The sequence below is a fragment of the Gobius niger genome (assembly GCF_951799975.1).
Source record: "Gobius niger genome assembly, chromosome: 3".
Lineage (NCBI taxonomy): Eukaryota > Metazoa > Chordata > Actinopteri > Gobiiformes > Gobiidae > Gobius > Gobius niger.
In genome coordinates this window covers 8,566,049-8,581,964 of record NC_136854.1, presented here as the reverse complement: position 1 = coordinate 8,581,964, position 15,916 = coordinate 8,566,049, and the positions used below count along the sequence as shown (strand labels likewise).

At 42.8% G+C, this 15,916-nt stretch overlaps 1 protein-coding gene across 1 annotated transcript; it reads left to right on the top strand.

Annotated features, from left to right (window-relative positions):
• Window positions 1-5,149: 5,149 nt before the first annotated feature.
• Window positions 5,150-14,750, top strand: thumpd1 (THUMP domain containing 1). Its single transcript, XM_079552650.1, has 5 exons — window positions 5,150-5,607; window positions 10,926-11,103; window positions 12,167-12,252; window positions 12,520-12,682; window positions 14,323-14,750. Exons 1-5 carry the CDS (start codon window positions 5,404-5,406, stop codon window positions 14,607-14,609), a joined length of 918 nt encoding a protein of 305 aa, XP_079408776.1. The 5' UTR covers window positions 5,150-5,403; the 3' UTR covers window positions 14,610-14,750.
• The last annotated feature ends 1,166 nt before the right edge of the window (window positions 14,751-15,916 follow it).

Sequence of the window (15,916 nt, the reverse complement as noted above, 5' to 3'; positions counted from 1 at the left end):
TGATAACCTTTGACCTTTCACCATCGTTTTTATGTCTAATAGCAGCTGATTGTTATGCATTTCACTATTTAGCAACTGAATTTTTATATCTCTTTTTACACACTTATCGTCTTGTAAAAACAAAAGCCAAACTTTATATGTTTTTTCAATCGACGCAGATACACCGCAGTAGTTCATGTGAATTTGTTTATAGTGCATTTTTAATGTTTCACTTTGCAACGACACAAAATGCACTCATAATTTCCACTTCCCAACTGGAAAGGCTCGTCTTTGCCAGAACACATGAAGGCAGCATAAGTCCTCCGCCTCTGATGATACAGAAGAGCTCACAAATGAAGCTTCTGACTCTGACTTACCAAGATCCACAAGGGCAAAAACGATCAGAAGCAGCATGTCCTGTTGGACGCGAAGGTAGGCGTCTTCTTTAAAAGTGTTCGAGCTGAAAGTCCAAGTTTCCAACCCCGGATTGAATATAAAACTAAACCAAACGTATGGGCTCCGTAGCTACTGAGGGTCGGAGGCCTTTATATTTGGGTTTGATCAAGATTTGAGCTGCGAAAAGCAACAAAAAAAAAAAAAAAAAAAAAAACATGTGAGCCGTGTCCGCTAAGCATAGATAAGAAAGTCTAAGAGTCACAGCTGTCATAGCAAATAAACTGTTGCTGCGCGTTGCAAATGAGGCGGCCATCTTGCGACTGTCAGATAAGCCCAATGCTGGTTAAAAGTCATGTAAAACACTAACAGGGACAGACATTTCAATGGATAAAAGTTGAATCAACAAATGCGTTGATAATTTTGACGTCCGGATAACACAAGGTAGTCTTTGTCAGAAAAAAAAAAGCTTTCTTCATTATAATATTGCTAAAGGAGAAGTAAAATGCACTGTGTATTCTACTCACTTTTAAAGTTACTCCAGAAAGAAAGTAACGGAGTACTGCTTGCCTCTAGTGCAGTGGTTCTCAACCTTTGGGAGCCACTACTCCCATTAAAACAGGTAAAAGGATTCGTGACCCCCCCGCCCTGGTCACATCGTGAGAAATAGGAACATTAGCCTACACAATTCTTAAAAACCAAAGAAAAAACAAAACAAATGGCTGAAATAAAATTAGTCAAACTACGAACAAATAATGGCACTTTGGTAAAAGAGCAAACGCATGCTACAATAAAACATTAGATTATATGCTAATGAAAATATGTATATTTTATCTAAATGATCTGGCGACCCCCCAAATTTGTCTCGCGACCCCCTTGGGGGTCCCGACCCCCAGGTTGAGTACCACTGTTCTAGTGCCTAATCCTTGCAATCCTTCTGTTGGTGAGGCACGCGCTCTTCGTGGGCTTTTACTGTCTGATTGCAACTATTTTGATTCCCCTCGGTTCACTCGTCGTGGGGGGAGTTACTGCGACAATAAATAGGCTACTTCTGCAAGCAGCTCACCTTGACAGCTTTTGAGCTCAATTTGTTTGAAATCTGACATGTTAAATTTTCTACCTGTTTCTAAACTTCCTTTAATTTCAAAGGTTTTAGGAAAAAAGAGAGAAAGAGAAAGAGGAATGATTTCCTTGAAGTTTGCCAATCCGGATTTAAATCCCGGTACAGCACTGAGACTGCTCTACTGAGAGTTTTTAACGACATACTTACAGCTACTGACAGTAGCCACTATGTCATCCTGGTTCTGCTTGATTTAACGGCAGCTTTTGACACAGTGGACCACCAGATACTTCTTTTTGAAATCACTGTTGGCACTGTTGGTAGTGCCTTGGAGTGGTTGAGGTCCTACCTCACAGAAAGACAATTTTGTGTCCGTGTGGGGTCCACTCAATCCTCTGCAGCCCCTCTCACGTGTGGAGGACCCCAGGGCTCCATTTTTGGGCCCCTCCTTTTTTCGTAGCATCTTCTTCCTCTGGACTCCATTTTTCACAAACATGGCATTTCTTTTCACCTCATATGCAGAGGATACGCAAATGTACATGCCATTGAAGGGCGAATCTGCTTACAGCGCCAAACAACTTTTAGGAAATTAAGGAAATTGAGGAAATTAAGATCTGGATGTCATTAAATCTTTTGTGTTTAATGGGCTTCTTGACCCATTATGTAAAGCCTGTCGTAACTAACCTAGGTTCGAGACTGGACATCTTAAACTTGATGCCCAGATTAGCTCAGTTGTCAAAACAAGCTTTTTCCAAATTTGTCAACTCTCTAAAGTAAAACTTGTTTTGTCACTGCAGAACTTCAAAATTTTAATTCATGCTTTTGGGACTAACCGTCTCGATTATTGCAACACACTGTATGTTGGGCTGAGCCAGACCTTTCTCGCCCGACTCCAGCTGGTAGCCTACAACATGCTGCTGCTCGACTCTTGACGGGCACTAAAAAGAGGGAGCACATCTCCTATTTTAAAATCTTTGCATTGGCTCCCCGCTTGCTTCCATACTGAGTTTAAATTCTGTTATTTGTTTTTAAATGCCTGCAGCACTGTATTTGCCTGACCTGCTGCAACCCTACGTGCCTGCATGCTCCCTCAGGTCTGCAGATCACTCTCTGCTCGTGGTCCCAAAGACAAAAAGGAAACAGAAAGGAGACCACGCTGTTTCTGTTCTAGATCCAAAATTATGGAATGAACTGCCCTTACATCTTAGACAGGTTAAACTCTTTGCCTGTTTTTAAGTCGGCTCTTAAGACACGCCGTTTTTCCAGGGTTTATAGTGATTGACACTTGACGTTGTAAAGATTTTGTCATATCCTTTGTAATGACCTTTGTAATGACCTTTGTAATGACCTTTGTAATGACAAAGGCAATGACATAAACAATATAGTTGTTTATGTCTATTGTAAGTTTATAAATAAATAAAGTAAAACAAAAATTCCTCCTGCCACTGCGTGGCACTGTGTGTGTGCTTATGCAATTACCTTCCCTATATAAGGGGGGGAGGAAGGGGCATTCAGATGTTGCAGTGTGGAGGCATACATCTTTTGACCGTGTCTATGGAGTCTGAAACCTGTGTCTTTATCGATGGCTGGGAGGTATGCCAAATAAAACTTTGGAACACCGTATTTTCCGGTTCTTTGTTGTGGAAGACACGCGTCAGAGACTCAAATCTTTTCATAGAACATAGTACCAGGCAATTCAAACTTACTTTCACCCCTGGTTATAAGGAGTTAAATCTAGGATATATAAAATACTACAAAATTACAGCAAAAATGTATATTCCAAGTTTAACACATCTGAGAAATGTAATTACTAGCCAAAAATAGAACGCTCTAATATTGTTTTGAAAGTTAGCTAGCATTAATGCCAATCTGTGAAAGCTAGTAAACAAAACATTAATAATAATAAAACATGTTTGATATGCCCCTTAGTCAAGTTCGCGCTAGTTAGCACAGCCGCGTTGTGTACTCACCTTCATAATTATGCACATACTGGCCGGGATATGTAAAATGTTAATACTTTTTCACATTTGCTTTGTGGAGCAAATGAAAAAATGTCGACAATACGATGAACATCATTGACTGAAATTTTCAGCAAAATCCCAAGGCATCTAGAAAAGTAAAGTTTACTGCATGCGCCATCCATTTTGACATCGCTGTCATGGGGACAAGAAAAAGTACGGCTCTCCGGAGTTCATCAGCCGGAACTAGCATTTGCTATTGTGCACAGGGTGTGTAGCAATGACCGCTGGCTGCTCGGCTTTAAGACCACGACACTAGAGGCCACCATTGCTCCGCCTTTGCTCCGCCATTGCTCCGCCATTGCTCCGCCATTGCTCCGCCATTGCTCCGCCATTGCTGTAGTACCTGCATACAGCCACTAGTCGCCCATTAGAAATCATTACACTTTAGACACGTTAAAAACAACTTTAAAGCCTGGTCCCTATTTTTTTGGAACTTTCTACAGCTAGATATTCCTCCTGTGATAACACTGTGGTTAGTAACAAATTAAAGGGACCAGGCTGGTTTTCGTAACAAACATTGTAGAAATCTCGTATATTAATGAGGGCTGGACTGTTAGCATTGGAGCAGCGCGAGCTATACATCACGCAAGGGCCGAGTCTACAGTGAAGATCCCGCCCTTATGCCCTTTTTAGGAACATGCTTCGTCAGAGCTGGGGATGGGGAGTCTGTAAATCAGCCAGGATTTCCCCCTGGAACGTGGTCATTGTGGCAAACGGGGAGGAGTGCGAAGAAGTTGTCTATATACAGTTTATGGTCTGCAGCGTTAAGGTGGCGGTTCCCCTCCTGGAACCGCCACCTTAACGTGGTGGAGGGGTTAGAGCACCCGAAGGATCCTAGGAGATCTGTTGTCGGGGGCTTCGTGCCCCTGGTAGGGTCTCCCAGGGCAAACAGGTCCTATGTGACGGGTCAGACAAAGAACGGTTCAGACGCCCCATATGAGAGACCAACAGGCCCGGTTTGAACCATGAGGCCGTCCTCCCGTGGACCCACCACCTGCAGGAGGAGCCATAAGGGGCTGGTGCAATGTGATTTGGGCAGCTCCAACGGCTGCCCCCACGACCCGGCAACGGACAAGTGGAAGAAGATGGATGGATGGATGGATGGATGGATGGTCTGCAGCGTCTGTAGCATAGAGCGGACCATAGGGCAAATCCTGGCCGCTACAAGGAGTCAGACCTTCAAAACAAAAATTGAAAAATAAAAATTATTGTTACAAGCACATCTTTGTGTCGAAGGGACTTTAAGGTGATTTTTTTTTTTTTATTAAAATTGCCCCTACATAAACACATCTTAACTTCGAAACAAATCCTTCAGGTCATATGTCACAGACATCAGGCCACATCAGCCAGACCTGAATTTTCCATTTTCCATTGGAAAATATTTAAAATACATTTCATTTTTTGTGTTTTTTGAACAGGCACCCATAGTAACTTTGGGTCAGAAAGTTGGCAATTAAAAGGTTAAAAGTATAAAAGTAATATATATTTTATATGTATTAAAGAGTCAGACGTTCAAAATAACAAAAAGTTTTGAAAAATATGAATCGTTCATTATTTTATAAAATAAGTTTCAAGCACATGTTTGTGTCGAAGGGACGTTAACGTAACTTTTTAAAGGTGTCCCGGGAGTTACTCCATAAAGAATGTAACGGAGTACTGCTGGCCTCTAGTGCCGAATCCTTGCATTTTCAACCTACCTACTGCGCACTGTGTGGTTTGACCCTCATCAGCTACCGTATGTTGTTGTAAACGAATGCGTTTCTCTCAAATATCCGGGGCGCACGTGGAGCTGCACAGAGCGCGCACTTTCAGACGCTTTTCCTTCACATTTCCATCACATCCACTTGCCTCTGCTGCTGCTGCAGCTGCTGCTGACTCGGGACTACGGGAGAGAACGCGCCTGTAGCCCGTCGTGCTAGCTCTTCATCCCGCGGCGGCTTTACTGCTCCTATGTCGGACGGGCAAAACGAGTCCAGGAAGCGCGGCAAGAAGCGCTATGGGGGCGGCCAGGGCAAGCGCTGGAAGGGCTCCCGGGAGCTGGAGGTCGGCATGCAGGGCGTCCTCATCACCTGCAACATGAATGAGAGGAAGTGCACCAGCGAGGCCTACAACCTGCTCGGAGAGTACGCGGACGAGCTCTACGGCCCCGAGAAGGTCAGCCAGTGTTGGGAAGGATTCAGGAGCGGAGTTCCGTCTCTACAGTCATGGTTTTATTATGCCAGTCTCTGGAAGTATTCAGTAGTTCTGTCTCTACAGCCATGCTTTTATTATGCCAGTCTGTGGAAGTATTCAGTAGTTCTGTCTCTACAGCCATGCTTTTATTATGCCAGTCTGTGGAAGTATTCAGTAGTTCTGTCTCTACAGCCATGCTTTTATTATGCCAGTCTGTGGAAGTATTCAGTAGTTCTGTATCTACAGTCATGCTTTTATTATGCCAGTCTGTGGAAGTGTTCAGTAGTTCTGTCTCTACAGTCACGCTTTTATTATGCCAGTCTGTGGAAGTGTTCAGTAGTTCTGTCTCTACAGTCACGCTTTTATTATGCCAGTCTGTGGAAGTGTTCAGTAGTTCTGTCTCTACAGTCACGCTTTTATTATGCCAGTCTGTGGAAGTATTCAGTAGTTCTGTCTCTACAGTCACGCTTTTATTATGCCAGTCTGTGGAAGTATTCAGTAGTTCTGTCTCTACAGTCATGCTTTTATTATGCCAGTCTGTGGAAGTATTCAGTAGTTCTGTCTCTACAGTCACGCTTTTATTATGCCAGTCTGTGGAAGTATTCAGTAGTTCTGTCTCTACAGTCATGCTTTTATTATGCCAGTCTGTGGAAGTATTCAGTAGTTCTGTCTCTACAGTCACGCTTTTATTATGCCAGTCTGTGGAAGTATTCAGTAGTTCCGTCTCTACAGTCATGGTTTTATTATGCCAGTCTGTGGAAGTATTCAGTAGTTCTGTATCTACAGTCATGCTTTTATTATGCCAGTCTGTGGAAGTATTCAGTAGTTCTGTCTCTACAGTCATGCTTTTATTATGCCAGTCTGTGGAAGTATTCAGTAGTTCTGTCTCTACAGTCATGCTTTTATTATGCCAGTCTGTGGAAGTGTTCAGTAGTTCTGTCTCTACAGTCATGCTTTTATTATGCCAGTCTGTGGAAGTGTTCAGTAGTTCTGTCTCTACAGTCATGCTTTTATTATGCCAGTCTGTGGAAGTGTTCAGTAGTTCTGTCTCTACAGTCATGCTTTTATTATGCCAGTCTGTGGAAGTGTTCAGTAGTTCTGTCTCTACAGTCATGCTTTTATTATGCCAGTCTGTGGAAGTATTCAGTAGTTCTGTCTCTACAGTCACGCTTTTATTATGCCAGTCTGTGGAAGTATTCAGTAGTTCTGTCTCTACAGTCATGCTTTTATTATGCCAGTCTGTGGAAGTATTCAGTAGTTCTGTCTCTACAGTCACGCTTTTATTATGCCAGTCTGTGGAAGTATTCAGTAGTTCCGTCTCTACAGTCATGGTTTTATTATGCCAGTCTGTGGAAGTATTCAGTAGTTCTGTATCTACAGTCATGCTTTTATTATGCCAGTCTGTGGAAGTATTCAGTAGTTCTGTCTCTACAGTCATGCTTTTATTATGCCAGTCTGTGGAAGTATTCAGTAGTTCTGTCTCTACAGTCATGCTTTTATTATGCCAGTCTGTGGAAGTGTTCAGTAGTTCTGTCTCTACAGTCATGCTTTTATTATGCCAGTCTGTGGAAGTGTTCAGTAGTTCTGTCTCTACAGTCATGCTTTTATTATGCCAGTCTGTGGAAGTGTTCAGTAGTTCTGTCTCTACAGTCATGCTTTTATTATGCCAGTCTGTGGAAGTGTTCAGTAGTTCTGTCTCTACAGTCATGCTTTTATTATGCCAGTCTGTGGAAGTATTCAGTAGTTCTGTCTCTACAGTCATGCTTTTATTATGCCAGTCTGTGGAAGTATTCAGTAGTTCTGTCTCTACAGTCACGCTTTTATTATGCCAGTCTGTGGAAGTATTCAGTAGTTCTGTCTCTACAGTCACGCTTTTATTATGCCAGTCTGTGGAAGTATTCAGTAGTTCTGTCTCTACAGTCATGCTTTTATTATGCCAGTCTGTGGAAGTATTCAGTAGTTCTGTCTCTACAGTCACGCTTTTATTATGCCAGTCTGTGGAAGTATTCAGTAGTTCTGTCTCTACAGTCATGCTTTTATTATGCCAGTCTGTGGAAGTATTCAGTAGTTCTGTCTCTACAGTCACGCTTTTATTATGCCAGTCTGTGGAAGTATTCAGTAGTTCCGTCTCTACAGTCATGGTTTTATTATGCCAGTCTGTGGAAGTATTCAGTAGTTCTGTATCTACAGTCATGCTTTTATTATGCCAGTCTGTGGAAGTATTCAGTAATTCTGTCTCTACAGTCATGCTTTTATTATGCCAGTCTGTGGAAGTATTCAGTAGTTCTGTCTCTACAGTCATGCTTTTATTATGCCAGTCTGTGGAAGTGTTCAGTAGTTCTGTCTCTACAGTCATGCTTTTATTATGCCAGTCTGTGGAAGTGTTCAGTAGTTCTGTCTCTACAGTCATGCTTTTATTATGCCAGTCTGTGGAAGTGTTCAGTAGTTCTGTCTCTACAGTCATGCTTTTATTATGCCAGTCTGTGGAAGTGTTCAGTAGTTCTGTCTCTACAGTCATGCTTTTATTATGCCAGTCTGTGGAAGTATTCAGTAGTTCTGTCTCTACAGTCACGCTTTTATTATGCCAGTCTGTGGAAGTATTCAGTAGTTCTGTCTCTACAGTCATGCTTTTATTATGCCAGTCTGTGGAAGTATTCAGTAGTTCTGTCTCTACAGTCACGCTTTTATTATGCCAGTCTGTGGAAGTATTCAGTAGTTCCGTCTCTACAGTCATGGTTTTATTATGCCAGTCTGTGGAAGTATTCAGTAGTTCTGTATCTACAGTCATGCTTTTATTATGCCAGTCTGTGGAAGTATTCAGTAGTTCTGTCTCTACAGTCATGCTTTTATTATGCCAGTCTGTGGAAGTATTCAGTAGTTCTGTCTCTACAGTCATGCTTTTATTATGCCAGTCTGTGGAAGTGTTCAGTAGTTCTGTCTCTACAGTCATGCTTTTATTATGCCAGTCTGTGGAAGTGTTCAGTAGTTCTGTCTCTACAGTCATGCTTTTATTATGCCAGTCTGTGGAAGTGTTCAGTAGTTCTGTCTCTACAGTCATGCTTTTATTATGCCAGTCTGTGGAAGTGTTCAGTAGTTCTGTCTCTACAGTCATGCTTTTATTATGCCAGTCTGTGGAAGTATTCAGTAGTTCTGTCTCTACAGTCATGCTTTTATTATGCCAGTCTGTGGAAGTATTCAGTAGTTCTGTCTCGACAGTCATGCTTTTATTATGCCAGTCTGTGGAAGTGTTCAGTAGTCCCATCCCCAATCACTGTCTCTCTCTCAAACACACTCTCACTCATCTTGGCCTATTGTACACGTTTTTAGTGGTGGGGGAAACCGCAGTACCCGGAGGAAACCTACACAGACACAGGGAGAACATTCTTTCTGTGAAGCCACACACACCAGAGATCAAATACATGTTTAAAGAAAATATATAATATACATGGTTTAGAAAGTGGGGGAAAAAAGATAGCACAAATTCTAGTGATGAGTGAAGCTTTCTGACACTTTCATGTCGACAAGGCTTTCGTGCCAAATAGTCTTGTTCAGAGCTTCAGAGCTGCTTCATTCTGTTTCATTCTGTTTGAACATTGACCTCTTGTGGACAAAGTTAATGATTGTGACTTCTCATAAACACGATCAAATCCATGTGTGCCAGTTTCAGACGTGTGGCGTTTTCATTATTCGCATGAACAATCTGATATTGATGTTTGAATGATTAGATCAATCATAAGTTAATAATAAGAAGTTAATAATCATTTTTTTCTTCCACAAACAGCACTCCTTATGTTTCCCACAGCCAGGCACAGAAAACCTTCACCATTTAAGCGGGGATAAATGGAAAAGGGAAATGCAGCACATTTACTTATCGGTTTACATCGCAGCGCCGCTCACAGCTGTCAAGGTGACACATTGAAACGCTCTGAGCCAATGAGCCGCTTTGACTGATACACCACTATCAGAGTGAAGCACTTTTCCAGACATTTGACACTTTTAGTCACATGACCAGCTGTTCGCGAAACAGGCTCCGGTGCAGTGCTTTGAGTTCGAAGCATTCTGCTTCAGGAAGAGTGATACAAACTCCGGAGCTCTAGGTTTTTTGCCCATCACTAGCCACTTCTAGAAGAATTCCTGGCCTTTTTTGTCCCTTTTTTATTTTATGAAAGTACTAGTTGGTTGAGACCTAGTTTGTACCAATTCTGTCCTGGGCTAGGGCTATTTTACAAAACTTAAAGAGAGATAATCCCAGTAAAGTGTCCTGAAAACACACATTTTGAAATTTCTTTCTAAAGATTTGGATTTGTCATAGTGTTTCGTTTTTTTCCTATACACACACGACAACACGCACAGCCAAACATGAAGAGTGGTCTGACTCTTCCATCATCAATACAAATAAACAAAGGCTGCATGTTTTCAAGTTTTTCATTAACCGTTAACCGAGGCACATAGCGGTTAATACGCGGTTAACCATTAGCTGACCATACCCCCCACCCCCAAGCACGCTGTTCCCCTCCGTTATATTGACAGACGCGAAAGGGGTATTTCATTGTTAACACCGTTATTAAATGCCTGAAACACATCTGAAACAAAATTCATTTATAGAAATAAAACGCAGTGGTAATTACGGAGCAGTAAAGTCACTGACTTTTGCATTCACAAGGTCCAGGGTATTTTAATTTATTTTGCCTGCAGTCACTTAGCCCGCTATTTTTGAAACATTTTCCAAAGAAACAGTCATTCATGCGTACAACAACAACAACATTCATCTCTACCCCTTTTTAACAATAACGAGAAAGGTGAGTTTTGTGCCTACAGCTTACCTAGCTACCTCCTAAGGGATACCCAGGTGTCGGCTGTTGAGATGGTACAACATCGAAGTTGTACTTGAAGTATGTCTAAGCACTGCAATGCAATACTTGTATTTTGATCAGTCGTTCTTGGTTATAAAGTGCTCCCACGCTGTGCTTTTTTTGTTCACTTCTTATTAGAACTAGTAGAAAACTCATGGACAATACAAATGGGAGCGCTATGGTGGTCTCTGGTGTTGCAAAAATGTAATACAAGTCTACTAAATTTCACTGCAAATGATAGACGCCACTTAAGCGAGTAAACGCATTTTGCTCAGTTACGCCATTTTTAACGGTTAACCGGTTAACCATGGACACCCTAATACAAATAGAAACACTGGATGGAAATAAACTGTGTGACATTTCAGAAGCTTACCAGAACAATGCCACACTCGAGTCTGCTGTTCTGTAAATGTGTTTGTTTCTAACGGCCCGTTACCCTGTGTGCAGCTCCAGTCCACAGAGGGTAGCAGTGAGGAGGAGGAAGAGGAGGAAGAGGATGTGGACGCAGCGCTGAAGAAGGAGGTGGAGCAACTCAAAGGCTCTACTCAGACCAAACAGCAGAGGCGCTTTCAGGCTATGGAGAGTGGAGCCAACAACGTCATCTTCATCCGCACGCACAACCTCGGTCAGACACCCCATAACTACGTCATCTTCACCCGCACGCACAACCTCGGTCAGACACCCCCTAAATAATTCATCTTCATCCGCACGCTCAACCTCGGTCAGACACCCCATAACTACGTCATCTTCATCCGGACGCACAACCTCCGTCAGACACTCCATAACAACGTCATCTTCATCCACACGCACAACCTCGGTCAGACACCCCATAACTACGTCATCTTCATCCGCACGCACAACCTCGGTCAGACACCCCCTAAATAATTCATCTTCATCCGCACGCTCAACCTCGGTCAGACACCCCATAACTACGTCATCTTCATCCGGACGCACAACCTCGGTCAGACACCCCATAACTACGTCATCTTCATCCGGACGCACAACCTCCGTCAGACACTCCATAACTACGTCATCTTCATCCGGACGCACAACCTCCGTCAGACACTCCATAACTACGTCATCTTCATCCGCACGCACAACCTCCGTCAGACACCCCATAACAACGTCATCTTCATCCGCACGCACAACCTCGGTCAGACACCCCATTACTACGTCATCTTCATCCGGACGCACAACCTCGGTCAGACACCCCATAACTACGTCTTCTTCATCCGCACGCACAACCTCGGTCAGACACCCCATAACTACGTCATCTTCATCCGGACGCACAACCTCGGTCAGACACCCCATTACTACGTCATCTTCATCCGGACGCACAACCTCGGTCAGACACCCCATAACTACGTCTTCTTCATCCGGACGCACAACCTCGGTCAGACACCCCATAACTACGTCATATTCATCCGCACGCACAACCTCGGTCAGAAACCCCATAACTACGTCATCTTCATCCGCACGCACAACCTCGGTCAGACACCCCATAACTACGTCTTCTTCATCCGCACGCACAACCTCGGTCAGACACCCCATAACAACATCATCTTCATCCGCACGCTCAACCTCGGTCAGACACCCCATAACAACGTCTTCTTCATATCTTCAATATCTGTAAATGTGCCATTGGTATTTCCCTGTAGATCGAACTGACACATCCTTGTCTCTTGTAGAATCCGACAAATTGGTCCACCACATCCTGTCTGACCTCCACACGACCAAGAAGAAGAAATCTCGCGTCATCCTCCGAATGCTGCCGGTAAGAATTTTGGACATTTGACTCAAAGATGAGCAAAAAGTGCAGTCGTGTTAATGAACATACATGCATGAGACCTATGTATGTTCATTAACATGCACTGTCCCGACCAAATAAACCAATAAGTAACTCCTTGCAAACCCATCCAGAAATGTCAAACCTTCATGGTCTGAGATCACTTGAAATGTTTAGTAATGAATAAATCATATAAGTGGGATTGGGGGTGTCTCTGCATTGATATGTCCATGGGCCTGTGTGCTCCGTGTGCAGGTGACGGGCACATGTAAGGCGTTCCAAGAAGACATGCTGAAGTTTCTGACCACGTTCCTGGAGCCCTGGTTCAAAACCCCCAATGCCGCGTCCTACCAGATCGTCTTCAAGGCCCGCAACAGCAGCCACAACAAGAGGGACGACATCATCAAGGCCATTGCTGGTACGCACCAGAAAATTCAAATCTAAGAGTGGTTCCTCTGGTACCTCACGATAACATAAGCGATATATGGCTCATGATAACGATAACCTTACGATACGCCGATCGATACTGCGATAATAGATGAATGGCATGAAAATAATCATGCATCACCATTAAGAAACGTATGCAATTTTTAACCTTTCTTTTTAACATACTACATATTATTCATGATTTACATTTCCTTTCATGTGCATGGTTCCCCTTTTTCTTAAAAGTGCACTATATAACTTTTTAGGAAAAAAGAAACCTGCGGCTGTATGGGTGTTTAGCTTATATTATACTTATATTAAAATGTGCACTCATATTTAAAGTGCACTTTTTGTTGTGGAGAAGTATAAAGCTGGGTTAGGTTATGAAAAGATTTCCAAAGCTTTGTACATCTCTCAGTGTACAGTTAATTACACTGACCACAGCTGTCACCAGGAAGCCTATGATGACCCTGGATGAAGAGAGAGATGATACTTTATTGATCTCACAGATGGAGAAACTGCAGAGAGCTACAGCTCAAGAGGGGGAAACTGTCCACAGAACAACTATTAGCCATACACTGCACAAATCTGGCCGTTATGACAGAATGGCATTTAAAAGAAAACCATAAGAAGTCCTGTTTGCTGTTTGCCAGGAGCATTCATGTGGCTTCTAGCAAACAGGACTTCAAAAATGACTTGTTCTAGCCACTATGCCATAAGGCCAGATGTGTGCAGTGTATGGCTAACAGTTGTCCTGTGTACAGTTTCCCTCACCTGAGCTGTAGCTCTCTGCAGTTCATCCAGGGTCATCATAGGCTTCTTGGTAACAGCTGTGGTCAGTGCTGTCCTTGTTCGGTCAGTAAGTTTAGGAGGACGGCCGGGTCTTGGTAAGTTTGCAATGATGCCAGTCTCTTTCCATTCCTGGATGGTGTATTTAACTGTACTTTGAGAGATGTTTAAAGCTTTGGAAATCTTTTTAGAATCTAACCCAGCTTAATACTTCTCAATAACTTTATTCCGGACCTGTCTGGTGTGTTCTTCGACTTCATGATGCTTCTGCTCCCCGATAGTCTCTTAACAGACCTCTGAGACCATCACAGAGCAGCTGTATTTGAACTGACATTAGATTACACACAGGTAGACTCTATTTAGTCATTGAGTCAACATGTGATCATTCAGAAATCTTTTTTCAACTCCTGAAGGCAATCTGTTGCACTAAATAGAAAGGGGGGCCGTTACTTATGCACATCCCATTTTTCAGTTTTTTATTCATAAAAAAATTCTGAATCATGTATAAATTTCATTTAACTTCATGATTGTGTGGCACTTAGTGTGTGTCTTTCACCTAAAATTTCGATTAAATATATTTATGTTTATGGTCCATAGTATGGCAAAAAGTCAAAGGGATACTTATGCATACCACTGTATGCCTGAAAATGCTTTTTATCATCGTCTGTTCTCTGTGGCTTCTTATTGTCACTCGTCCACTTGTGAACCGTTTCTACGGAACAAAACATGCTGAACCGAAACAGTTCAATACCTTACGTGCACCCCCACCCAGCACTCCATTATAACAGACATTCATTAACTACCACAATAATGTGTGTAAGTGCAGATTCCTCTTCCATGCAGGTCTAGTGGGGAAACTGAACCCCAAGAACAAGGTGGACCTGACCAGCCCCGAGCTGACCATCATCGTGGAGGTCATCAAAGCGGTGTGCTGCCTCAGCGTGGTGCGAGACTACACGCTCTTCAGGAAGTACAATGTCCAGGAGGTGGTCAAAGAAGAGCCCACTAAACCCGAAGAAAGGAAGGAGACGAGCGAGGACACTAACAGCACACTGCATCCGGAGGGCGAGGACCCCACGGAGAACAGGCACAGCACAGAGGAGCACACAGGAGTGCCTCCGAGTGTGTGAATAGTCTACAATAGTTTTTTTAGTTAATTTAATGAGGGGGTCCGAGATGAACTGAACACGCATACAAGTGGTCACCAATGGAATCGCAGCCTAAAGTTGTGATGTAGTCTTTTTTTTTTTTAAAGACAGTTCTGTTTCAGTAACATGTTTTTGTCGAGGAAAACGTCATTTACTGGTTCATTCAAAAATATTTATTTTGGCTGTTTTTACAAAAACTTTTTTTGAGTGAATTCTGTGCTATTTTGTCTCACGTACTTTTCATGTCATCAAATTTCATCCCAAATCTCATTAAAAATTATGTTTTCATTAAGTTTAACAAATTTCATGAAGATTTTGAATGAAAATTATTAAAAATGTGTTTTGAAACATATCTTCTAGAGCTGTTCAGTCGTCAGGAAAAACTCACATTCTATAGAGGTTTTTGTAGATATTTTTATAGTAGGCTTTAGCATCATCAGCTCTCCTATGTTTTTCTTCACTGTTTCCATTTCAAACCACGGAAATAAATGTTATACAATTGTTAAATCTGTGCACATTTGTATTTGCATCACAGAAATGGACCAATGTAGGGTGTTAGTATTCCAGAGGTATCTTTTATTTGATTCAACCTTTATTTTACCAGGAAGTGACTTGAGAGAAACTCTTTTGAGCGAGACCTGGGTTAGGATCAGGCTTTGGGGCTCGTTTCATTCATCTTAAGCAGGGTTTACTTTAAACACCAGCTCACGAGTATTCAGATGCTGCTCCAGGATCTCGTCACATTGTCTCTGAGCATTTGAAATGGCTGATCTCTGATGGTCTTGGAGATGAACATGCTGGATGTGGAGGTCCTGGTCATAATTTTTTTTCCCAGGATGGGAAAGGCCATATTTGCATCGACTTCAATTGGTTAGATTCGTGCTCACACCTTTGTAAACTCCACTACCCTTAGGGTTAGGGTAAAGGCTATTTTATAGTCGAGCGGCCTGTCCCGCCCACCCCAATCCCCGTTCTCTTGAAGCCAGAATCAGTCGAACTTCCGCGCATCTCCTTTGCCTTCACATTGTTTTGTCTATTAAAAAATAATAACAACATAAAAGTGAAAATACAAAAGCTGCCCAAATCACATTGCACCAGCCCCTTATGGCTCCTCCTGCAGGTGGTGGGTCCACAGAAGGAGGGCCTCAAGATTCTAACCGGGCCTGTTGGTCTCTCATATGGGGCTTCTGAACCACTCTCTGTCTGACCCGTCACCGAGGACCGGTTTGCCCTGGGAGACCTGACCAGGGACACGAAGCCCCCGACAACAGAGCTCCCAGGATCATTCG

Bases quoted from the DNA above. Each gene is read 5' to 3' on its own strand.
- thumpd1 (XM_079552650.1), top strand. From the start codon at position 5,404: ATGTCGGACGGGCAAAACGAGTCCAGGAAGCGCGGCAAGAAGCGCTAT. The intron at 5,608-10,925 runs GTCAGCCAGTGT...CCCTGTGTGCAG, and splicing joins AGCTCTACGGCCCCGAGAAG to CTCCAGTCCACAGAGGGTAG. The intron at 12,683-14,322 runs GTACGCACCAGA...TCTTCCATGCAG, and splicing joins CATCATCAAGGCCATTGCTG to GTCTAGTGGGGAAACTGAAC.